At 41.2% G+C, this 26,115-nt stretch overlaps 2 protein-coding genes across 3 annotated transcripts in view; both read right to left on the reverse strand.

Moving 5' to 3' along the window:
* Positions 1–993: 993 nt before the first annotated feature.
* ifih1 (interferon induced with helicase C domain 1) lies at positions 994–12,131 on the reverse strand. Of its 2 annotated transcripts, none has more exons than XM_047601889.1 (16): positions 11,618–12,131; positions 11,255–11,426; positions 10,110–10,232; positions 9,784–9,834; positions 7,999–8,225; positions 7,196–7,406; positions 5,989–6,206; positions 5,377–5,478; positions 5,149–5,272; positions 4,825–5,040; positions 3,888–4,144; positions 3,655–3,804; positions 2,378–2,539; positions 2,088–2,281; positions 1,903–1,996; positions 994–1,522 (listed from the first exon to the last, which is right to left on the reverse strand). In XM_047601889.1, the coding sequence occupies exons 1-16, from the start codon at positions 12,062–12,064 to the stop codon at positions 1,325–1,327; spliced, it is 2,946 nt and encodes a 981-aa protein (XP_047457845.1). In that variant the 5' UTR covers positions 12,065–12,131; the 3' UTR covers positions 994–1,324. The 2 variants fall into 2 exon arrangements, with proteins under 2 accessions (XP_047457845.1, XP_047457844.1); XM_047601888.1 differs by having other exon boundaries at positions 5,149–5,284.
* Positions 12,132–13,385: 1,254 nt separating this feature from the next.
* The window catches only part of LOC125018133 (potassium voltage-gated channel subfamily H member 7-like), a 36,959-nt gene continuing 24,229 nt past the window's right edge, over positions 13,386–26,115 (reverse strand). Inside the window, exons 9-16 of the mRNA XM_047601843.1 lie at positions 25,832–26,031; positions 24,007–24,259; positions 21,818–22,023; positions 21,629–21,716; positions 21,303–21,464; positions 19,241–19,397; positions 16,618–16,798; positions 13,386–16,409 (exon numbers count right to left, since the gene is read on the reverse strand). Coding sequence (XP_047457799.1) covers positions 16,113–16,409; positions 16,618–16,798; positions 19,241–19,397; positions 21,303–21,464; positions 21,629–21,716; positions 21,818–22,023; positions 24,007–24,259; positions 25,832–26,031 — 1,544 coding nt within the window. The 3' untranslated portion in view covers positions 13,386–16,112. The remainder of the gene's footprint in view (positions 16,410–16,617; positions 16,799–19,240; positions 19,398–21,302; positions 21,465–21,628; positions 21,717–21,817; positions 22,024–24,006; positions 24,260–25,831; positions 26,032–26,115) is intronic.

A 26,115-nucleotide genomic window follows, 5' to 3' on the forward strand; every position in this document is an offset into this window, starting at 1 on the left:
ATTTGTTTATTCTTATTAACTTTTCTAGTTTGATGTGATCCGCAAATTTAACACATTTTATCAATAGCAATGAGCTACAACCTTGCTAATTAGCAAGTACTCATTTGACACTTAATTGTTCCCAATTCAGTTTTTTTCTCAGCCGTGTACAGGTATTAAAACAAACAGCTTCACATTTTGTCACACATTGTTGACTTTATTATAATATAAAGAATTTTGTTTTTTGAAAAACTACTACTGTTGAAAGGTGATGCTTAGGTTTTAGAAGTGACCTAATGTTGTCTAATGTGATAGACTTGATTTTCTACATGAAAATTGAAAAAGTTCAAAAAAATTATGTATGTAATTATTGTAGTTTGCGGAACTATCAGTATGAAACACTAAGAGTATGTTTGTTAGACTTTTTATAACACAATGCACTTTTGAAGCAAGCCAGCGAGCGAGTTACTGTGCTAGCATAACTTGCTCGGTCAGACTCATTTTAGTTGTGGGGGACACATTCAGCCCCCCCCCCTGGTCCAGACCAGTAATACAACAGCATAATGACCTATTAGTAATGACAACTCTACATGTCTTTCTATTTGTTTCAGTTGCAAAGAAGAACAAGTAAATTATGAGAATGTTTGCATTTTATAAACTATCCATTTAAAAAAATATGAAATTCATGCCACGGGTCAGGTTAGACCCTCTGGTGGACCGCTTTTGGCCTGCAGACCGTATGTTTGACACCTGTGTTGTATGTTGTAGTGTGCTGTGTTTGAACTGCATGTAGCGAGCCAATCAATGACTGACCAGTACTTACGGCGTCCTGTGCAACGCAGAGGCAAGGGCTTTACTTGAACCAGCCACTTACAGTGAAGTGTAGCTGAGCCACGGGTGTTGACCTAGTATAAACAGCCAATGCTGTTGACAGGTGGGCTCTAAGGAGCTATTGCAGGCTCACACATCTCAAGAGACCTCAAGGGTTTGAACGAAAATATATAACTTTTAACATTCATTTCCCCCACTTTATTTCAATCCATTTACAACTTATACACAGTGATTGTTAGAATATTGCATAGGTACGTCTAAAATACTGTATCTGACACATAACACATAACATCAAGTCAATGATCTCATATTTATATTCAAGAAATCCATTGCCAATAAAAGGAAGAAAAAATCTTCCTGTGGACAAACCCAAGACCAATAATTGTTATCTTCGCAGTTTAGCACTCAAGGGAAGCATTGCTTTTACCGGGTCGATGGTTAGTAATTGATGTTGTGCAAGCCACATACTACTGACAAAAACACAGCAAAGATCAGTGCCTTTATTAGAGCCATTTCAATCCATTTCTTCCTCCTCCGAGCTCTCTGCCACCCTGCTCGCATGTTCAGCGTAGTCGAAGGCAGTGAACTTGACTGTGACCTCATTCCATTTGGTGTATTTCTTTTGCTTTTTTCCGTTGATAATCACCACAAAGTTTTTCACGTGGAGGCAGGGGCACTCGATGCTGCGGTACACCATCATTGAACCCCATGGCTGCAACGGAGGACAGCAGTTAGCACAGCGGGAATGAAATGGCACACTATGCAGGTCTATTGATCAGGTGGCCAAGTCCAGCCAATGATTGTGAGATAAATGAATGCGAACGTTTGTGTCATTCTACGCCCTTATCATGAAAGGAGCATGTGTCCTGTGATGTCTGACTTACATTTCTCCCTCGTTTTAACAACTAATACCCCTCCTTCCTAATCCTTTTCTTGAAAAAAAAAGTTGTACACAAATTGCCACAGTGGCTTATGCATATTGCACTCTGCCAAAATAAAAATCTTCCAAAACTTATACTATTTTAAGTTTTCCTCTCCACAATTCAAAATAAGTTTGCAAAACAACTTAAAGAATACTAAAAATAAATGTACCTGTCCACATTGTTTGCATGCTATGACGCCATTGGTTTCATACTCTAGAAGCCGTTCTTGAAGACTGGTGTTTTCTCTCTGAATGTAAAGTTCGCTGTAAAAACAACAACAAATGTAATTATTCCTCAGAGCTCAATTATAATAATGATTCATACACACTAGTTTCAAAGTAACATAGGCCCAACCTGAACTGTGGCGTAACATTGACTCTGTGCATATTTTCGATGATCTGGATGTCTTCACCGGTGCAGACATGTTTGCTGCAGCCTCGACAACTAAACTTTACATTGCATGGCTTCTCGTTGTACAGGTCCTTCTTCTTATTTTTTGTGATTCTCACTTTCTCCTCCATTATAGCCTGCACCTGAAACTCTTTGATCTGATGTCAAGAAAAAAAAAAAAAAAAAAAGCAATACGGGTTTCAGTTTAACAGACAATGTGGGTTTCGGTTTAACAGATGTGGATGTAAATATACCCGTTTGTCGTAGTCTTCCTGCTTCAAGGCTTTGATTTTGTCAATAGCTTTGGCCATCATGCCCGTGCGGAACTCATTGACAACCTCCTTTTCAACCACCCCGGAGTTCTTCACGTCGACCAGAGTATAGCTGCTGTCCTCGGCTCGCCCTCTGCCCCGAGCCTGACAAAGGTAACAACTGAGTCAATGGTAAGCAACCACTTCAGTGTTTAACTGTGATACAGTGTAATATGTGTGTGAAGGTTTCCAGTCCTCCTAACCCTAGGGGGCCCGCAGAGGTACTGCAGGGGGGTTGCAAAATCTCTGGTTGATTAGACATTCAGTGCGTTTACATTCAGAGCTTAATCGAGCTATGCTCAAAATTCGACTTTCTCACTACAGTCCTTATCCCAGTTTACATGCAGCGCAAGAAAATCGAATAACTGTTCTCCTCTTCCACACTAGGTGGCGAAACGTGTCTTTTCAGTGGGATAATACCACATTAATACGGCCGATTTCCGTCTGGCCTGTTACGTGATATAATAAACAAGAGTCGTTCATGCGGCAGACCGGCATTTCAAACAACAACCAGACCAATAACAGTACATTTTTAATCATGTACATAATGTTCGCGCTACTTTTGGTGGAGGTAAGATCCGCGCTATCCCTCAGACGGCTCCGTTTCTCTTCTTCTACGCCCAGCTTTTCTGGACGTGTTTGTTCCGGGGTCACACGCCAGCGCAGCGGTGGTGGAGCATGCGCACACGCATTATCCGATGAAAACTCCCGATTCCAATCGCATTATCTGAGTGTCTCAATCGGACAATGAGAATCGGACATTCTCCTGTTATAGTCCGATTAAGGCAATAATTCGTTTTTTTCACGTGCATGTAAACGCACTGATTGTTTATATATATATATATATTTTTACATTTCTTTAGATACACATTAACATTAATCCAACATATTTTAGAAAAGGGATAGCTTAATATTGAATGTAAATTGATAATAATAATGTATATTTAGAAATAGCACTAGGCCAAGTTTAATATAGAACACATATAATAGGTAGGGGGGTCCCTACTTAACCTCTGAATCAGTTTGCTTTAGAACTACAGAAGCTACTTGGATGAATGTGAAACGCCTTTCAGAAACTCTACAAGTCCAGTTGCTTTTCTTTAACATTTTTGGATAATTAAGTTAACAGTCATTTAATGACTGGGAAAAGATTTGATAATTGTTAATGCACAATAATGGCCCTTGCCCATTAGTAAGTGGTCCTGGCTCACGTCACTGACCTGAATCATGGCGATCTCGTTGGTCACAAGGCCATATCGGATTACAAAATTGCAGTCTGGAATGTCCAAACCTTCCTCCGCCACCGTGGTAGCAATCAGCAAGTTGATCTCACCACTGCCAAATTTCTTCAACACGTCCTTTTGCTCTGCCTGATTGAAACAAATTAGCATGGGAAGGTTAAGAGTAACTCTGACACGCACAGAATACCAGAGGCAGAGAAGTTTGCACTCACAGCGGTCATCGGTTTAACAACACTCTGGCCTCCTCCTCCGATGACATATGCGGGTTTCACTCCAATGTCGGCAAACTTGGGGTTCTCCTGAATCCACTGATTTAGAGCAATGGCACTGCGTCGTGTTTTGGTAAATATGATCCCTCTGGCCTTCTCCCTGCTGCTGAACTCACGCAGAATTTTAGTTCTCAGTTTTGTCAGGCTGTCATTTTCATTTTCCGGGTTCTCTGCAAGCCTCTTCAGTTCTTCCTTATTTTCTGCAAGACGAAGATTTCAGTTGAGGTAATCTTGTTTTTTCTCCAGAGTTTGACATTTTAACAGACTCAAGTGGGCTTTCGAGGATCTGGACACTTGCAATAGAAACTCATGCTATGCTAAGCTCATCAGCATTGAATTCTTAACATCTTTTTCCAATCATCGTTTTTGACACTGGTTTAAACACAGATTAAACAAATTAGATTCTCTTCTGCCTCCTGGTGCTAGGCAGATTATATTATTTACAGCGTGAAAAGAAAAGAGATGAGAGCGTTTCCAGAATGCCAAACTACTTCTTTAAAGTCCCCATGAATCATGCGTGTCCTTTATACACCAGTATCTGGTCCAACATTGTTTGGTATTTTGCACATTTTGTCTTCTTGTGGAAAATAATTGAAAAATGATCATGACTCATCCTGTTCTAGGGCTTGTGCACTAATTCTGTGTCGAATGAAATGCTTACTCAAAGCGCTCTGTGCCTCCCTCTGTGTTCGTCTCTCTCCCTCTTTCAATTTAGTAGGGCGGAAGCCTTCCTTCCTCTGTATTTACATTTATCATGTAAATATGCAGACACAAACAAACAGAACACTGCTCTCATGGGGACTTTAAAATGCCACAGGACATAGACGAACCATTTTGCTTCCGTTTTATCAGTCATACAACAAACGCAGTATTACAGTACCTCTAAACAAACGGAAGAGGTATCTCTCAGTGTCTGTGATTTGTATTTTGTCCTCCGCCTCTGGGGCCGTTTTTTTCTTTATCTCCTCCTCGTGGTATTTGCTCAGGAAACTGAAGGCATCACACATGCGGATGGTGCTGCTGAGATTCAGGCCCTCGCTGTACTGGCGAAGGTGCTCTGCGCAAACTCTCACCTTGTGATCTTCCTCTTTTTCCGCTGAAATGAATTGAGACAGTGTTTTAGATGCCTGCTAAGCAGGATGTCGTCATCACTAAGAAAAAAAAAAGACAAAAATGAGATGCAAGCCTGCATCTCTGTGCTCACCTTTGCGTTCCGTTTGAACGACCCACTGCTCGTAATTCTGGGAGCCCAGCTCACAGGTGGGGCTCAGCTCGGCATGGACATGAATCTCATGCATGATTTTCTTAATTACATCACCAAATGGATCCTGAAAAGCATACTTTACCACATCAAACGACTTGACTGCTGGACTTAAAGTTTATAAACCAAAATGCAATTGTAAAACTATCATCTCCTTTTAAAGAACTGTACCTCTTTTCGGTCTTCAATAGTTAAAGTGTCTTTCTTCGGCTCCTTCTTGTATTGCCCAAGGTTGCTTGTCATGATCTTGGATGCATCCAAGTTTGCACAAATCTATGAAGGAGAAAAAAAAAAAAAAAAACATTTTAGAGTGTAATCATTAAGGATGAAGTCCAAAATCTTGATCCTAGTGGCAGATACCATTTCTAATTAATCCCTGTATGCTCAGCACAGAGTTAAACCCACAAAGCTGTTTTTGATTTATTATTATTATTACTTCTACTTTTTGTGGGAGTGGGAAACTTTATGGCTGCACTCTGTGCAGGAGCGGGGTGGAACATTGGAAACAGCTTGGCTGTATGAACAAGATCCTCAATGGCTTTGGCTGAAAAACTTGCGTGGACACATGGACACAATTAAAGCAGCAACTGTTGAATGGAAACGGGGTTTCTGCGAAGAATGAGTCCCCTGCAGATGTTACGTTCAAACTGCGTCAGTTAGGATTTCATAATCAAAACGCTTGAAGAGCTTCTGGTGCTGCAACAATAAATCGACTGAGCTAAACTGGTGTGCTACCACTGGTGCCTTCACATGTGCAGACAGAAAGCTGAGTGGAGGATTTACGCGCAGTATGTGCTCCTCAGCCTTCTCCATTTTCGTAGCTCCCCCGACCCCTGGAGAAGCAGTCAGGCCCAGGATTTGAGGGAGGGGCTCGCACGCCTTCTGCGCCTTCTTGAGCTTTTCGTTCTTGAACTTCTGCTTCAGGTATCGCATCATTATGTGGTTGTAGACTCCTCCTTTCTGAGTGTGGTGACACTCATCTATTACGATCAGAGTCAGATCTACGCGAGCAAAAGAGATGAAACATATAAATATTAGGCGTGTACATTGCAGTATGAAAGTTGGATAAAAGTATATGTTCGTTAACGAATTCAGAAGTGCATTTGGAGATTTTTTTTTTTTTTTTGGGTAGGACTGTTGTTTAGCAGACACAAGTCTGTCTCCAGTGTAATCTTCCTGAGATGAAACCGTTCAAACGTTTACAAAGATTACAACCTGCTTTAAGAAAGCAGTAGCAATTTAAAGGTGCGTATTTATGTTTCCCAAATAAGGTGATTTCCCTCAGATTATAGCATCTCTCTGCAACAGTGATCCACCCACACAAACCAGCACTTTTCTAGGAATTTTTGACACAGCACTTTCAGACCACACAATAACACATGTTGGGAAACTGTCCACTTCAAAAATAACATCATATAATGTGTGTCTTGCAAAAGCATAAGCAACGCGAGTTATAATTAGTCCCACGTACAAGTTAAACCAGTGTGATAGAAATGTGTCCCCGGAGGAAAAGAGTATGCAGAGTGGCAGCTTGATGTATTGTTGGGTGATAGAAGCTCTCATGTGAATTTGATCAGCCACACACTGATGGCTTGAACAGACGTGTGGCCTGGAAACCGGGAGGAAAGAAGAAGAAAAAAAAAAAGAAGCTTTCAGGCGTTTCAACAAACAGCATATGTTCCACTGAGGTGGATATTCCACCTTGGACTGGTGAGTGCCAAGAGGAGTGAGCAGCGGAGTCGGAAGACTTTGACAAGATCCTGTCAGGGGAGATGCTGCTCTGAGTCATCTGGGTGGCTTTCTATTCCAGAACCTGTCACTGTCACAGGTTTAATCCTGGACAGATTTTCAGCGAGAGGTTTTGGTAAGACACGATATGGGCCCTAATCCACATTTTTTGTCTTTCCGTGACAACAAAGAATACGTTTTCCAAAGAAGCGTTTAAGTCGGTTTTGCTTAAATTCACTAGAGTTGCGTTGAAAAATCATACCGCTCAATTTCACCCCTTCGTCCTCTCCCGAGATAGACCTCTCCAAGAAGTTTTCCAGAATCTGGGCTGTGCAAATGATGATGTCATTTCTCTTCACACTCTCTGTGAAAGAGATTTTGAGTTGGGAGTCTCCGCTGACTCTCACCACCCTGTATGTGCCTTTCAGAAAGGGCAAGAACTCTTCGGAGTAATGCTGCTCCACGAGAGGAACCTGCAGGGCACCAGAGCACATTAAAGATTCATCATGTCAATGCCAAAATGTTTTTTTTTTTTTTTTTTTTTTTTCTGAACAGCTCCTGATGATTTACGGGAATGTTTGTATGCGGCCACATTAACAACACAGCTAAATGTGTGCAGAGTGTTTAAACTTTGTTTAAGGCACTGTTTCTAATTAGGAGTGCAATGGTTCCGATTATTTTGAAGTCCATTGTTTACAGAGGCAGCGGGCACTCCCTTTTTTTTTTTTGCAGAGACATTTTCTGCGGAGACACAACCAAGTTGTTGGTCTGCTTTTTTATTCTTGGGGAGAAACAAAGAATGAACCACGATAATGACTTTCACTGACATGAGGTAACTATAACACGGTTTTATTGCAGGACAAACCAAATTCAAAATAGAGGTTTTTCCCAGCTCTGAGTAGATCCCATTTGTGTCAAATAGTAGGAGCACAGGGGAATATTTTAACATTATGGTCTGTCATTTGTGGGAAGCTGACCTACACGTGCGTACGGGCTGAATGTTTTATTTAGAGCTCATACGGTGCACACACATAAGTGAAAGATGCCAGACTTGGATTGTCGTACCTTGTTCACCAGGATGATCACCTTCCTTGGTTTCCCCTCTGCCCTCCTGCTGTCCAGATGTTTTTTGGTAATATAAACGGCAACTCTGGTTTTACCGCTCCCTGTTGGGAGGCATATGATGATGTTTTTCCCCTCCAAGGCAGGTCTAGCGACGTCCATCTGATAATCCCGAAGAACAATTTCATCTCTTTCTGGGCCCCCGGCTGGTGCTACTAATTCGCTTACTTCTGCAAGGCAGAGGATCGGGGTCAGAGAGACAAACAACTTCTGTACATGTCAGCAACCCACAATTACAGACATTACCAGCGAGAAGAGATTGTTTGTCATTGTTTGTGGTTTTGGGTAACATAATGGAATGTCTTCTGCTTAATGCTGATGTTAAAAAGGCAAAACACGCCGGCTGCAGTGCACGCCCATATCATGCAGGACTTCTTTAAACGTAAACAATAGGCAGTGAGATTTTTTCTCATTTAATTGCTGGGTCGAGCATCAGTGAAACCCCCCATAAATGATGTCATCTTAACACAAACTATACGCGCTAAAGAGTTAAAAGTCGGGCCAATATCTGCACAACACGTCACTGTTCAAGGACTAATAAATATGTAATCAGGATTGATTTTCTCAAATTGCTATATCATGTCATTGCATAACAGTTCAGCAATGAAAAGATGAACAATGGCTGTTTTCTGTTATTTTCCTCTCTGAAAGCACAGCAGATTTACTGTAATCCACTTTATCCTGCCTCTCTGTTGCTGGCAGGCAATGACTAATTTGCTCTGTCTAGGCATGGGATAACATGGGATGACTGAAGCACCGTGTACAATGTCCTTGAACCCCCCCCCCCCCCCCGATCTCTGCTACTATTTCCACAGAACTCTACTTTTCCCCGCAGGTATGAGTTACAAACCACAGAAAGCTATTTTTTCCCGACTCAGTGCAGACAGCTTTTAATTTCCCTTCTCAGACGCCAGAGGTTAAAGTGTTGTTTCAAGCGGCTTCATTTATACACAAGCCTGTGCTGATCACAGCGACAGAGCTTTGATGACAATGCGAGGTAAACACTGGTTCGTGTGGGCCCCTTGAGTTTCAGATGTATTAAAAACTGGGAACGGCCTGCGTTTGGTGCTACTCCAATATGAAAGGAGGGTCGCAAGCAACAGAAAATAATTTGTGCACAAGATAAAAAAGGGTTAGATCTCAACTCCTCTTCAGACACAAAAAACTGAAAGATGTTTGCTCATTTCATTTCAGACAGTAGTTTCCACTTTGTCATTAGTCCACATGCATCTGCTTTTGTGCTCCTTGCTGTGGGACGATTACCGCCCACAACAACGTTTTACGACGCAAACGCAGTCTCAGGAATGCACTTCATACGAGCACAAGCAATGACGGCGGAGTCGTCTTTGTATTAATCAGTGGGGACTTCACCAAGCTCAGAGGTGTAACTCGAATTAAAGTTTTTAGCTCACATTTCGATGCAATCTGCAAATACAGAGTCAGCATGTGGTTTTCATTTGAAGCCTTTGCTATGCTCTGTCCTCTCTGACCCAGTGTGGTTCATCATTGTACACACATGGAACTTATTCATTGGTGCAAAGCAAGGAGGACGGAGAAATACTCCACGAGTGTTGCAGCACCTTCCAGCTACATTCAGTTTACACCCAGTGGAGCAACTACCGATCTAATGTGCACTTTGGTCTTTCTAAGACTTGATTTAGGGGATTGTGTGCACTTGTGTATACTTCAATAGCATCAACAGTGTGAGTAATCGTGATTCAGTCCCACCTGGCTGTGTTTGCTCCGAGCTATTTGGCAGTTCGTTGCTCGAGTACAGGTCTGAAAAAACAAAACAAAACGAAATTACACTGATGAAAGGCAAATGTTAAACTTGTTCAATGTGTTTTGTGAATGATTTGCTACAAAGGGTTAGTTAATCCAACTGATCCAAATTAAGATAATTATATCAATTATTTCTCTTGGATATTTGAACAAGGAATACAAGGAATGTCAATCAAATTTAGGTTGTGGTTCTTGGAGTTTATATGGCATAATCAGTTGATTATACATACACACACACATATATATATGAGAACGTCATTGCTCTATAAGACCTGTGGTATCATCCTGAGGGTCCCCAGATACGCTCAAGTCCATGTACTGTACTGGACTGTCTCTTGTAGCAGCTTCAGTTCCGGTTGGTTCTTCTGTCTTTGATGATGGCTTTTCATCTGATCCTGATGACGCATAATAATAATAATAAAAAAAAGAATAATGACAAGCTGGACTACAAGAAGAAAAAACATTAAATTATTGCTGACAGTGGTGAAGTAAGTATTTCGATTCTACACTTAAATAAAGGTAAAGTGGTATTAAGAGTAAAGATATTTAAGTATTTGTATCTTCCATCTGGTTCCATCTGAATGACATATTATTATACAGTGGAACGGAAATTCTTGCTGCAGTTCTTGCAGCGCTGTACAACATCTCTGTGTGACAGATTAACAATTCTGGATCATTAGTTCACTCTGTTACTAATGTGCACATCATATTACCATATTAACATTTTGCAGAACTACATACTGTCTCTATTCATTACCGTACTTACTAAGTTCACGCTTAATTTCTAACCGTATATACAATTGCACTGATCTTATTTTGCACTTCTTTAAATATGATGTTTGGTTTGATATTGCATCAATTAAACTATCATCAGATTGTTAATACTTTAGTGTGTGAGCGGCATGCTGCTGTTGCAGCTGCTGGATGTGGAGCTAGCTAGAACTTACAGTTTTATAGGCAGCGACTGCCGAGAAATCTCATGGGCCTTGAGATGATTAGTTGAAGGTTTTTTTCTTTTCATTCTTTGAACTTTTTTATGACCATTTTTGGTGAGATATGAGACGATTTGAACATGTATCGAAAGGAAACCATGCCAGAAACATAACTCGGAGATATGTGAAATATGACCCGTCTGTTTGCAAAAAATAAAAATAAAAAAATGGATGCCAATGTGTTATAATTGTTACGCAGTACACTAGTATAAAGCCTTTATCTTAAAAGTAACTACGGCTGACCCGATGAAATGGTGTAGTGAAGAAGAATTAAGTGGTTTATGTCCACTGTTTGTTGGAAACTTTAATTGATCACTAAGTTAATGATTGGCACTGAAGCAGAGATAAAATATTTCCATGTCACTCATCTCTTTCTACATTTCCTGTAACGGGCGTGTGCCTCAGTAACGGAAGAAGTTGGTCACCTGTGTTCCCACAGTCAGGTGATCCTCCAATGAGCTCACAGAGGTGAGGGTGTTCAGTCACGCGCAGAATTTCGCAAAATGTAGAGAACCATCCTGGTGGGCGTCTCACGATTCTACTCAGAAGTTCACTGGCTCCTCTCCGGGCTCCGTGGTTTTGTATTTCAGCTTTAATCTGGAGCATGATAGCAGTAACTTTAGTGTCACAGTCTTTGCAAGCAGTGCACTTGGCTGCCATCTAGTGGCCAATGACTGAAAACGCACGTATTTACATTTTTGAAGTTGAATTAACAAAATAAATACAAAAAACTACAAACGACTAACCAGCAGTGGGTGGATGCAGCAGCGTCACAACAGTCTACTTACTCTTTCATTGTCAGCATCGGTGAGTAGGTCTTTAGCATAACACTGTAAACACACTTCCTCAGTGTTCATGTCCACCAGACTGGGGACCAGAATCCGGATGAGCTGTACACAGCTGTCATTCTCCGCCTCCACCTCAGGTTCGGATAGTTTTTGCTGCACCAGGTTCGCTGCATATTGGAGGCCTGCGTTCTTCAGCGCGTCAACAAAAGCCGTGAACCAGCCGGGACTGTGCGGCTTCTTGACCACCGCGTTTATGAGGGAGTCCACAGCCGACGAGTTACCATCGTTTCTAGCGTTTTGCCTGATCCGTTCCTTTAAATCGTTGTCAATAAAATCCATGTAATCCAGAACCTGCTCCACCACAACATACTGTCTCAGCCTCGGTTTTAAGTATTCTATGAGGTTCACGCGGACTTCGTCGTTTACTTCGTCGTTATTTGGATCCATTGCGACTCGACGAGACTGGAGACGAAGGTGGTTCCCGTGTCAATACGACCAGCGCGTGCTGAGTCACTAAGTTTCCATAGTAAGGAAAATGAAACTGTTTCACTTTCATTTCACCGAAGAGATTTATTTATTTATTTTTTTGAATAAAGTAAAACAACCAAAACACTTACAAAACAGGGATTGTAAGTGTTTATATAGTGTTTTTATAATAAGTAAGTGACTGAATATTTATCTATTGAGATACTCTTTGTTTGCAGAGGGAAGACAGTAAGAAATAATAAAAAAAATAAAAAAATAACAAAAATTGGGAGGTGGGGAGCAGATGTATTGATGATTTTTATTCTGTCTTTCCAGTTTAGAAGGATTTCCTTGACGTAAGAGTGACCAATATATTTCAGTTGTGGTTCAAAGGGGACTCTTATATATGGCAGACATGTAGATGGGGAGGCTGGAACTTCTGCCAAAGTTTTTGAGTTGAAGGGCAGAGCCAAATGACGTGAACGCAGTCATCTGTAGTATCAGCTGTGCAGTGTGAACGGATGCTATTTTGTACTGTTCCCATTTTGTACATGTGCTGGGTGAAGCGTAAGCATTTAAAATGGCCACTAGATGGCGGTGTTGGAACATAGGAGTTTGAAAACGTTTCAGCTTTGTTTCTGTTCGCCCATTACACACTAGTGTAATGGGCGAACAGAAACAAAGCCAGTTCATTAGGCACACAAATGAAAACGAACGCATTCTAATATAACAGTCCTGCATTGAGCCAGCTTACTAGAGGCTATGGTGTTCTGCATTTGTTTTAAAATAAAGGAGAGGGATGTTGATTCAACTGTACTCAATTTTACTGCCTTGTACATGCTTCTGTATTCATGTCAATCTCATTTTAGTCAGTGGACTAAGTAACAGGAACATATTTCAACAGCAAAATCAAAATACATCCTTCAAAATGAACATGTAGTTGAATTCACACCTTCATTTGTCCCTCAGGCCATACTATTCTATATTGTATTCTATTCTATAATGCATATATTTTTTTGACTGATGCATTGCAGGCTAAGCGTAAGTGTGTATAAAATACTCTTATTTTTCTAATTTAGGTTAAGCAGTATATTAACAATAAATATATAAATGGCAATATGGTCTTTACACCCTACAACCGCGTTGCAATAGCAACATACCATACACAATACTTATAATATTAAAAAGAAGAATGCCAGTCTTTCTTAAGAACTACTGCTGTAGGAACCAAGGCCCCTGTATAATTCACATGTTCATCTTAATGGACTTTTAAAAAAAAAAGGGAAAACCTGTGACACAACTGTAACTGTGTGAATTCATTTATTGCTCCCACAGCTTCAAAACAAGCATATGCACTATTTTTCTATAGAATGTTTCATATAATTTATTCAGTTAAAAAAAATACATATTTTATTACATCTGGCAATGTTACATGTTTATGTTCTACAACGGTCTAACAGCAGTTTATTTTTAATGTACATTGCCAAAAAACAAAAAACAAACAAAAAAAAACAGTATAGGGAAACAATATGTTTAATTGATTTATGGTTAGTTATACATAAAGACGCTGACTGACTGACTTAGCATTTGGATTGGTTGTGTAGGCACGAGACCCTCACTGAGGCCTGTTTATGTGCAAGTACTAACTTCCTTTGCATCCCACATTCCTTCCATCCCTCCTCTCCCAACACATCCTCTAACTTCAGCCGAAAAAAGACATGTACGCTGACATCATTTTATACTGACGTGTGCTACTTTGGGCTCATAAGCAGTGCAAAACAGTAAGTTTAAAGATATATAAAATCACATGCACTGCTTTGTAGAAATGACTACATCATACTTGTTTGTCCTAGCTTCTTAGCTAGTCACAGACATTTCTCAGATCTGCGTGTTATATTGATATCTGTCCAGACAAGCATGTATGGTGTGGTCTGTTGGCTTAACTTTATACAGTAGGTGCACATCAGTGACTGCAGTAATAATGCACATTGTTTAAAGAAGAAAACTTTAGTATACTTGATACTGAACTGTGTATTGCAGTGCAATTGTCCAGAACCCCTGAGTCACACTTCAGAGAAGACAGGCATACAACTTAGGGATAAGAAAAGTGTTCCCACACCTTTGCGATAAAGCTGTTTTATTCTAATAGCTGCAGAAACATGTTTATATTCCGTTCATATACAGGCCCTCTAAATGCAACTGTTTTTGTATCCCATGTATAGGCTTTAGACTCTTAACAGGCCCTAACACGAATGAAGAAGTTCAACTGTTGACGGTGTCCACGTGACCAGTGTCGTGCAACATCTCCTGTCCCAGAGGAGGAAACTCAAAGCACGTGTTTCCATCACCTTGTCAGCACCTCTCTGTCAGGTGCTTTGCAGTGATTTCATCAACTGGAGGAAGAATGTCTGCGTCATCATTTTCCTGTGGTTGCACAGTTGCTTCCTCATACTTAAGGTACTTCACACATGACATGGTAAGTGCAGAGCCCTGCTGTAGGCTCACATCCTTGCTTCCAAGTACAACACACAGGTCAACTGCCTGAACAAACAAGTTCTTGCTCGCCAGTTGCCAGCCAGCCTCCAATGGCCAACCTCCATCTTCAGTGCTGCCATCTTCTTGCCTGTTACTCTGGAACATACCAAGCTGAGTGATCAATTGGGTGGCATTGAGTTATACAGCAGCTATTCCCAGTTGACACTCAGTGTTTGGAAAGATAACCTTTTACTCTTCAGACTACAGGCATAAAAGGGCTTGAAAAGGCCAGGGGCAACTTCTTGTCAAAAGACATTTCAGGATCCTATCAATTGGTGGACAGGTATTTTCTTGGCAGTGGGGTTGTCCTGCCCGTCTCCAGATCAGTTATATGGAGGGTGACTTTTGCCTGTGGCCTAGTACCTTTCTCTTTTGCTTTCTGCACAGGAGTGTTGGTAGTGGAGGTCTGGTGGCTTGTGACTGTCACCTTGTCCATCCTCTGAACCACTTTTGTCTATTTTCTGGCCTGCACTCTGGACTTCTAAGAGACTGCCCATGTGGTGTTGCTGCCACTATCAACGTCCCATTTTGCCAGACCAGAAAGGATATGTTCTTGAGAGTTTGTCCTTACTGTAATTCCCTGTATATTTGGTGTGGCCTTGGATACTTGCCAACCATTCTCAGCACCCAAAGAATCAGAGAGCAGCTGGCCGGAGTCATTCTGTGGGGTGCTGTGCCTCCCGTTGTTTTCGGCCATGCCACGTCTGTTGCACAGACTGCCGAGTTCTAGTGGCCGTGGCCTGGTATTGGGGCGAGCCAACATTTCTCTGGCTCTGCAGCTGACAACACCAAGAAACCCATGTGATATCACTGGAACCTGTCTAGTGTGAGGTAGGTCAGTGAGCTGTTCTTGATTAGAGAGTAATGGTGGAGGTTGAAACACATTTCTCTGATTGTCAAGGTAGCCAGGCCTCTCTCATGGGTTCAGGAATGATGTTGGGAATGTAGATAGAATAGTTGCACTGGTGCTCGTGTCTAAATGTGCTGTGCACCAAGACAGATTTGAGGACAGTAGGCCATGGGCTGACCCTAGCCTGGTGGCCCACTCTTTGTGACCAGCTGTATGGGAATATGAAATGCTGCAGCAGAGTCACAGGCAGAAATAGAGAACCCATTAGAGTACAAAGCCATGGTAAAGTTTGTGAGGTGTAGTAGTTATAGTTTCATTGCAACCATGTGGAGTCAGCATCCTTGAGTGCTGTTCTTATACAGGGGTAGTCTCCACTAGGCTGAACAGGCTTGTTTGTGATTTGCTGGGCATCTGCATATAAGTGTATAGTGTCACAAATGATGATGATCAACCCTGTTCTGGTTTCTCATTTCCAGCAAACAGTGTTTTCTATCCACATGCACATTAACAGAACATCTTATTTCTATTACCAAGCCACTGCAAATTAACAATACCGATGTCTGTGCCAGCATGCTGATGAAAAACTGCTACTTAGTAATTACAGCATTACAACCCCAATATTAAAATACTGTGCGGCTGAAAGGTTTATGACCTGGGAAACTCTGGGTCTGAGACAGGTCTGTGGAGTCCAGTGGTGTTGAGGTTGGAGTCTGAAGGTGCCGGGGAAGAAGAGGAGGAGGAGGCGGAAGAGGTTTCGACTGGAAGAAGGATCAATGTTGACTGTTGATGCCCAGGGGTCGGTTGCTGCCGTTGCTGTGGGTCTGAATGTCTCTGTACAAGAAATGCTGTAAGGCTGTCCTGGACGGGGGCATTCACGGCGGCCAAGCTCGACACAGAGTCTTTGGATTCCTGAATGGTCTCCTCCAGTTTGTGGGTGGGGCCCTTATAGGAAATATTTTAGAATTAAAAGGGCTTAGTTGCATGTGTTAAGGTATCTTTGTAAGATGAATTTGCAGTGTGAAATTCTATTTATCAAAAAATAATATTAGAAAACAAAATTTATACTACTGAGAATAAGCTGATGCAAGAAGGTAACACCTGAGCATAGTGCAATGCAGAATGACACTGCTCACTATGTGAACATCCTTACTTGCGTTCCTGTATGTGGAAAAAACTGGCTTGAAGTCAGAGGAACTGGCTGGACCTTCACTGCAGGCCTGTGGTAGTCTGGACTGGCAGTCACAGTGCTGTAGGCGGGAGGTCCCAGAGTTGGCTGTCTCTGCAGCAGCTGCAGGATAGTCTGAATATCTGATATCAGCTGAGACTCCAGCCTAGAAAAATAACCACAAAGTCATTGCAACTAAACAAACATACACACAATGTAATCCCAGACAACAGATTGATGACACTCAGTTGTTCTTTAGTGAGCACTAGATGGAGCTTCTGCTCTTTAACAGAGGATAAATGAAGAGATTGGTGAAGGTGTGGAAGCACATTCTGCCAGAGTAGTAGACGAAAGACACCGCTCCTGCTTGGAGTGTTAATGAGCCTTGTGTGGGAGGTGTGACTTCAGCATTTACTGTGGAAATGACTGCATAATACGCGCCTGGTCAATCTAATTATGACTAGATGTCATCCATGCTCTATATTTAGACCGTCAGGCAAACCGGGGTAGTGACGAATAAAGGTTTAATTACCTGTATCCCACATAATCACCAGGACATTGACAGCGTCTTCATGATATAGGTTATGGATGAGGAAGTAAAAGTAATCACACACTGATCTTCAGAGCAGCAAGATGATTTTTTTTTTTCTTGGATATTTATACGGATCTGTTAGACGGAACGCTAGACCAATGATTTTTTTTTCTTTTTCCCCCGTTTATATGTTTTCAGACTAGTCAAAGCCGCAGAAAGACAAAACAACACAAGAGAAGTGCTGCTCATCCTGCAGCCAGGCAGCATTAGGGGAGAAAAACAAGGTCAGATATAGTGCACTGGATAAAATGCCTTATTTGTGCTTAATAAAATGAGCTAGACTGGTATTTCAGGCACCCTGACGCTATCTCCTATTCTCTGTCACAAATCCAGCTAAAAATATCACCTGCTGTTCATTTGTGTGTCAGTTTCAGGCGGCTGCTGGCTGCAGGTGTGTGGTTGAAAATGTGGCCAATGTGTTTCCCACTAAAAGAAATAGCGAGAACAAATTGCTTGGTTGTGCAGTTACGTAGCTATAGTTTAAATCTGATGGTGTTGTTTGTTAGCAAGCGTCTCATAGCACATAGGTTCATTCATTGTAGGATGTTTCAGGCCTACTTGGCTTCCTCGGTCATCAGTTTTCTGAGTTCTTTGGAAAACGGTGCAGACTTTTTGTACCAATTCATTCTCAAGTTTGATATGCTTCTGTTTCTATAGTTGGATATCCTGCTTCCAGTACAGATCCAGCCTCCCACTCTTGAGTCCGACAGCAGTTTTTGCCAGCTAGTCGCCTTCCTCCACCTACTCATGTACGTTTTTGTGTGGCTTACTTTTGGCTTTAGCAGTGTGGGAAGTGACAAAAATGAGATCGCTCCATTATCATTAAGTGAAAGTAATGATAACAATTAAGTGAAAATCTACAGTTAGGTAAATAAGAGTTCTTCTTATTTCTTCCTCAGAATGCAGAAAATAAAAAAATAAATAAAGGCCAGGTGGTCTAATTGCACTTCTTACCACCGATTTTGTAGTATTTTGCAAAGACAGCTAAAGTGCATGCTCCCCTCACTACAACACTATAACATGTGGAGTACAGTTCCTGTGAAAAAGGCTGCATTCAAAGCCACCGTCACAAAATTTGTGACTGTGGCACACCTAGCTGCTATAATGTCAGACGTCTTGGCAGCAGCTATATGTGGGTTAGCCATCTGACATATAGCTGCTGCTGTTATGACGCTGAGTGAACAGAGGGGAGCCTCATATTTAAACTCATTCTTTTGCTTGGACGCACCATATTCACATAGTCTATATCTGCTATTTTCAAGTCTCCTGTGAAGCAAAATGATGTTTACGCATTAAGTGAATTATTCGGTCATAAGACTCCATCCATTTTCTATGACTACGCTGTTCACTTTAAATATTTGAGATGCGTTGTGCATCATTTAAGGTTATATTATCCCAGATTAAAGCCTCTCATTTGGTTTCTTTCGGTATTCTCCCAGAATATTCAAAATATGAGAATTAGCTTATGTGTGTTAGTTATGGATGATAAACAACCTGTGCTGAATCTGATATATGTGCACGCCTTCAGATTTATGAGGTCGTCCCAGCCTCTAAGCTGTTCCCTGTTGGAGCTGACGGAGTTTAAGACGTAAATACACAATACAGAATCATCCTTTGGCATTTACCCAAATTCATTCATGAAAGCACACCCGCTGCACAACCGTCTTCAGAAATAGAATGACTTTGATGATGGTGATTGGGTCAGGAACCGAGTCAACAAAGTAATTTTCCGCTGTTTCAATTGTTTTGTTTTCAACTGAGTCAGATTAAAATGAGTGAAAATGGAAATGGAAATGTTGTAACACTATAATGTAAATGTTAAGTGCTACACTAAAAGAGTAATCTTGTCTATCAGGTAGTCATTATGGAGAGAAACTGTTCATAAATATTTTATTTTCTTTGTTGTGATACATGCTCTTTCATATCCTGAAATTGAAAAGGAAAGGGGAAGAAAAGGGATCTCATTCACAGTTTATGATGGTAAAATGATGATCAACAGCCTCTAAAAATACGTACCTGTTTAAGTGCTCTTGAAGCTGACCTAAGCGTTGTTCCACCTCTCCGTACGTGATTTCACTGGCAGAGTTATCGTCCTCTCTAAGGTCCTGGAACTGTGCTGACTCATCCAGGTAGTCTGCAGGCTTCTTACAGGTCCATTTATCACAGCACATATCTGGAGAACCAAGCCAACCCTTTACATCTCCACATGTGGGTCAGAACAACGTCATCACTAAACAAACCCCCCACTAAAATAGAATGCAATTAATCTCTACAGGAAAGCTGCGTGTAGGTTCTTTGTTGTAATCTATCAAGCCTTTTGTGCAGGGAGAGTTTTTATCGCAGTGCTTTTCCAGTTGCAAACAGACCCTCTTGTTATCTCTGTTAAGCACGCGGCAGTGGTCAGCCTGCTGTCCAGTGATTGTGTGGAGACCCCCCCCCTGTGGTTTTAAATGGAGAGATGGTTAATTGTGTGATTACACTATCTCACGGTGTGGTGTGCACATAGGGCTTGTTCTGACACGATGAGGCGTATAGATTAAGGATACAGGTTTTTTTTTTTTGTCTGTTGTGTAACTAACTGTGTGTTGTGTGGTCATACTTGGTGGTTAGTGAGCTATGTCCACACACAATCCTGTTATTTCCAAATTAGGTGTTCACTCATGGTAAGTGGACATGGGGATGCATTTATTGTAGTGTACATTATGTCTTTGAGCCAGGCTGGAAATACTTAAACTGGAATTAGCACTTTCTGTAATTGCTTTTATTGGCCTAACTAAGGCTTCAGATCAATATCAGATCCCCTACATATTGAATCTCTTCTCTCCTCCATGGCTGCCTGAATTATAGTCACTTCTCTCTTGTACAAAATGTTCAGTTGGACGAGATGGGCTGTTATGATATGTACTGTGGTGGGCACTGGAACATTTGATGTCATCAGTGGCCATGCAATAAAACCTGTGTAAAAATTGCTATATTATTGACTGTTTGCAATAATTGGATGGTGGTTGTATTAAGTTACACTGCTCTAATTCTACTTGGCCACTTTATTTTCACCTTATCCTCGCCTATATTTCCACCCAAAAACATTTTCAACGAACTCAAAAGTTTCCCCAAAAAGTTGATTGTCTGTGTTACTACTGTGTTACTACTACATTTTTGTACATAACTGTACAACAACCTACTCCACTCCAGTCCAGCTGGAGGCTGTAATGCAGGAGACTATGCAGCAATGATAACGGCAGGTCTTGGAACTTGTCCTCGGATTATGCAGGCATTCTGCATGCTTCTTACTAGCTAATTTGTCACAGCACAGATCTGGAGAACCGAACCAGGATTTTACATCCTCACATGTGGGTCAGAACAACAAAGTCATTAAACAAAACCTTAAACAAACCCCCAGCCCAACAACATGCAGGGAGGAGATCCAAGCTGTCCTATTGGGATATACTGCTTTGTAAATTGGCTCATTAAATCAACTCCAGAAAAGGGACAAGCAGTTGTAGAAGCAAGTAAATGGATTTTCTTGCAGACACTATCGACTAAGAAGGACTCATACACAAAATGTTGCAAGACCTTGACTAATCAGAAATGTTTAGTACTTATTTTCTGTGCTTTTCAAAAAATATTATCCCTGGAGAAGGGTCTTTTTGGAGATTAAAATAATTACCCCGGAACTTAATTCAGACCCTGAGTTCCACCTAAACTACCAAAGGTTCCTCCTTTACTCCCTGGGGAAGTGTTCTTGCAGTGCAAACCCAACTCCTCATTAATTTTCACCATATTTAAAGGGACAGTACTTACTTTGCAATGGTTGAGCTTGATGATAAAATAGTTAAAGCTTTTCCAAGGTTGTGATTTCAATCTGCTGTGCTGTATTTTGGCATAAGATCCGAATTTAAACTCTCAAATCTGTAATCAAACCAGTGAGCTAGGGCAAATCTTGAACATTTTGTTATATTATACTATCAGATCATTACGCCTCACTGGTTTCACACCACTGTCTTTATGTTTTTACTTTGTACCACACACAAAAACAAAACAAAGCCTTACTGTAAGTCTATAGAACACGATCCATTACCTTCAAAAGATGGTCTTCTGTTCAAGCCCCCTCTGACAATAAGATCTGAGTCTAGGACTGGGACGTTGAGTGAGGAGGGACCCAGGACTACAGAACATCTCTTTAGGCATGAGTTAGACTCCCGCTCCCTTTGAACATCCTTAACCACTTCCTTGTTTTCCCCTGTAGAGCAGCAATCAACAGGTGTCGGTGGAATAACACTGTACTCTATTCCACAGAGAATATGTGTTCTTAGCAAGCACCACTCAATGAACAATAACAAAGAACAAATTTGCAGCCACAAAGCATGCTGAACAAGGCTGTACTACAGAATAGTCTCTACTGACCTTTAGATGGATCTGGCGTAAAGGAGATTCTCCTTTTTATGCTTTTGTTGCCCTCGTCATCTGAATCACATCCCTGCAAACTGGGGGGCTGCAGAAATGCTTTCATTAACAACAAATGTGCCAAAATGCGAATTCTGAATTGCTATCAAGCCGGACACGAAGGTCCAATAAGATCATTGTAATATCTACCTTGGTAGACTCATCTCTCAGGTTGAAGGTGAGTTCCAGGTTATTGAAGAAGTAGTCGGCAAACTCCGGGTACATGTCTAGCACCTCGAGCAGATCCTCTCTCTGAATGGTGCTCAGGTCACAGTAACTTAGAGCTCGCACGTCAGCATTGGACTTTCCAGGCTTGGCAAACACATGGATCATCTCCCCAAATATGTCGTTCTTTCCTGGTAGTGACAAAACACACAGTGACAATGCATCATCTCAATGGACAAACATGCACTTTACTTTTAGAGGCTTCTGTAAGTGGCCATGCCTATTATAGAGAGGAATGAGTGCTGTGTTTTCTGTGGGGACTTATCTAACTTTTCCTCGACTTTCACTAAAGGGCAGCAGACATGTTTGTTTTTGTGGCTAACGAAAATCAATCAGCCCCTCCGCTCTGTCTGGATGTTCTGCCAAGGTCTGCGCATCAGTTGTCTTTTTATCTTTGATCCATTATTTATGCTGAGGAATAACTACTCACACAAAGCAACTTTGATGTGAAGGGAAAAAGGAGGGCTTGATTGCGATTGACACAATTTACTTTTTGTGCACTTCAAAGGAAATATTTGGGTTGATAATGGCCATCGCATAATGAAGCCGGATCTTCAGCAAACTTCCCTAAAAGTTGTAAAATCTGCCTTGGGTTTGGCTTGCAGACTGGGGGAATAAGTGCCCATTTGTGGAAAAGTCTGCTTAAAAGGCCATCATGAAAAATCCCTTTGTTGGTGTGGGGGTTCACTAAATGCCAACGGTGTAAGCAGGGGTTCGGGAGAAGGAGATATGATACGCTGGCTGCCAGTGTGCCTTTCACAGCATGCACCGGACACCTTTCTACCAAAGAGGAAGACCTCACACAGAGCGATGTATTTCTCCTCTACATGCAGCTCTCACCACAAGGGTTTGGATTGCCATTAGCGTAACAGACTAATTCCTCACCTGTGGAACAATGCTACCAGCCTCATTGCAGTCATCATCATTACAAGAGAAAAATGGGCCGAACACTGTCGTGTCACAGGCAGCTCAGGAGGTGAGAGCAGTCCAAGACTCCACCATCGAACAAGCAAAAATGCTGCTGATGGCGCAATCTGTTCTTACAAGTGGGTGGAGGCGTAAGGTGCGACTTTTCCAGTTGGCTTGTAAATCATGTGTTTTGTGTGACGCAGCAACTTTTTTCAAGCTTAAACCTCATTCTGTCAAATGTAGCCTTGGATAGCATTCATCTCATGAATAATTGCAAAGTTAATCCAGGCTCGGCCCATAGCACCTGGTTGCGGTTTTCTCCATGAAGAAAAAGAGAAATACTCATTATTCCAGTAAGAGTAATGTGCATTCGGTGTCGTTATACTGCATTTCTGAGGCAAAATACAAATTCAAATGTAGAGCTGGCAGTTGTTTCAGCCAGAGATGCATTTTTTTTATGATGCTGCTTTAGCTCATTTCCCAGTGCTGTCAAAACGGTGGCAGCTATTTCGCAGTGTTCTTTGAAATTGGCAAACAACCTTTCATGGAGCCACTTAATGGAAATGTCAGCATTTCAAACCTGTCACACATACATGCTACCATACCTTTACAGAAAGGTGAATACCCGCTTAAAGAAATAGTGTGATTTCTAACAAGTTATCTGGAATTTTCAACTGCAGTTTTCCATATTAAATCCCTCAAACATCCAAAAAAAAAAATGAAAAAAAATGTAAATTATTATTATATAAACATTCATAAATGGAAACTAACCATCGTGATGAGAATAATAAGACCCTGAATCACAATTTCCTTTTCACAAAGATATAAGAATGTATTAAATTTCTCCAGTGCTGACCTTCAAAAACACAATGAGGTAAGATCTAATGTGCAACAGGGAGGAGAGGTTGACTTTTACTGTTATCACTTATCTTAGCGGAGATGGACGCTTGCAGAAGAGACTGCCACTATGTCTACAATACTAATGACAGCTGCTCGCACAAAGGTCAAACAAAAATCATCTATCCTGACGCTAATGTTTACTCCATCGACAACAATTTCAGCTCTCACAAAAGACTTTAATCACAGCACCCGTCTCACAGGCTACTCACTGAAACTGACGCAACATACCAGACTGACTGAAGAATTTGCCCATGGACGTGTCGACACAACATCAACTGATACAGTAAATAACGCCTTGTATTTACCCAGGATAGCTACCACAATGTCATCTTTCATGATCTCAATTGAGCCGCGGGACAGGAAGTAGAGGGCGGTCAGTACGTCGCCGCTGTGGACCAGGGTGTCCCCAGGAGGTGCGTGAGTGGTTCTGAAGCGCATGGCCAAGGCCCTCAAGCAGCCCTTAGTGGCCCCTTGGAAAGCTTTGCAGTCATCCAGAAGATTCTTATTAAGGTGAAGGCAGATATCTGCCTGCAGGCACTCAGGAAAACCTTTCAACACCTGTGACATGGAGAATAACGGTGAGTAAAATGCTTGAAATATTGACTCGACATCTTCAAGTAGATGTATAATAATACTCAGAGTTGTAATTTGTTTGTGGCATAGGATCAAAAAGAGTCCCGGAGCTGTTGAACACAATCACAGGCATATACAGAGCATCACCGCTTAAGAGAGGAGAGATCAAATGTTAACATGCAGACGCTATTGTGTTTGTATTATGTATTATGTAGGAAATGTAAAACAAAGAATAAATACTTTAAGATTCTGTACTCTTTCTAGGTCAGCAATCAAACTGAAAGCAACACCGTGGCACTGATCACGTTAATTCCTTTGCACAGAAGGTGACGTGAGTCGTATCCTTCCACTGAAGCGGCATTCAGATAACACTCAGGCCGATCCTATATTCTTATCAGAGAGTAGTTCAAGTTTGCAGCCATTGTCCACCTCTCATTAAAGTGGCCATGCCTCGGGTTTCCAGGAAGACAATGCTTTAAGTGGCACTGTCACAGCGGGGAGTGGGCTGTCTCGTGGTCTTTGCAGAGGATGAGTAGCATCTCTTTAAACCACTTCTCAGAAGGTGACAACACCAAAGGCTTTTCACAGCAGAAGGCTGAGGAAAGTACTATTTAACGATGAGTAGGTTTGAGACTTCTGGCAGTGAGATTAAAGTCTGTCATATGTGAACTTGTCCATGGCAGCTTAAGTACTTTTTTTTAAAAAAAAGTTTTAATCTCCTCTATTATCTATTATCTATTATATTTATGCTATATATGTTGTTGAAATGGAAATGAATGCATAATGGAATTTATTATTCGCAATGTGTGCTTTCGCTTTTGTGTCTTCACTTTTTTGAACAGGTAACAAAGAAATAAACACCACATCCACACTTCGGGAGCAAAGTCTGCATCAGCTTAAGAGAGGGAGAAAAAAATATTATTTTTACCTAACTTTCTCAAGGAGAAAAGCTATATATATATATTTTTTTTTTATCAGTAACCACACTCAGTTTTTATAACTGTTATATTACCTCACTTCTTTATATATCTCATACTATGACACGTATTTATTATTTGGCTAAGTATTTGTGAGGAGCTAATTCATGGAAAAGTCATACTTTAATACTTTAATACTAATTTCATATAAGGCTTTTGTCTATTTTTGGCTATTGATAAGACTAATATCACAAATGTATTGCAAATTAAAGTGAAATTACAGCAAATACATATGCATAGACAAGCAAAAAATGAAAACATAATAACAATCCTTTTGGAATACAGTGATCCTTTTTCAACCTTTATTTCCTTTCAGTATTAATATTGCATAAAATAATGTGAGTGCAACTTGTGACACTGACTAACAGGTTTAAATAGTGCTGAAACAGTGACCCATTTAGCCATGAAAATATAAAGAAATAATAACATGTACCTCCTGCTCTTACCAATGAAGAGATGTTAATCCAGACGGAAAGCAGACAGGAGAGAGAAAGCTCTATTTAGAACCTTGCATGAACGTTATTTCCATCATCATTCAGTGCACTCATTTGTTTTCTGGCTACATTGGCTGGTGCTTTACCGTGTTCATGTCGATGCCGTTGGTGTAGGTCCATGAGTGCTGGAAGTACTCCTCCAGCCTCTGCCTCAGCGGGTTGGGAATCTGGTGAAAGCGTATGAACTCCTTGACCCGTAACATTTGAGCGTGATAGCGCGCCGTACCCGAGTACAACCTCTGGATGATGGCAGAGACGTTTCCAAAAATGCTGGCGTACATGAGGGCTGGAACAAAGACAGTGATCAGTCAAGGTGAGTTACATCTCACGGACAGCTTTGCGTGGTATCGCTGCCACCCACAGACACACG

Source organism: Mugil cephalus, chromosome 12 (assembly GCF_022458985.1).
Source record: "Mugil cephalus isolate CIBA_MC_2020 chromosome 12, CIBA_Mcephalus_1.1, whole genome shotgun sequence".
NCBI lineage: Eukaryota > Metazoa > Chordata > Actinopteri > Mugiliformes > Mugilidae > Mugil > Mugil cephalus.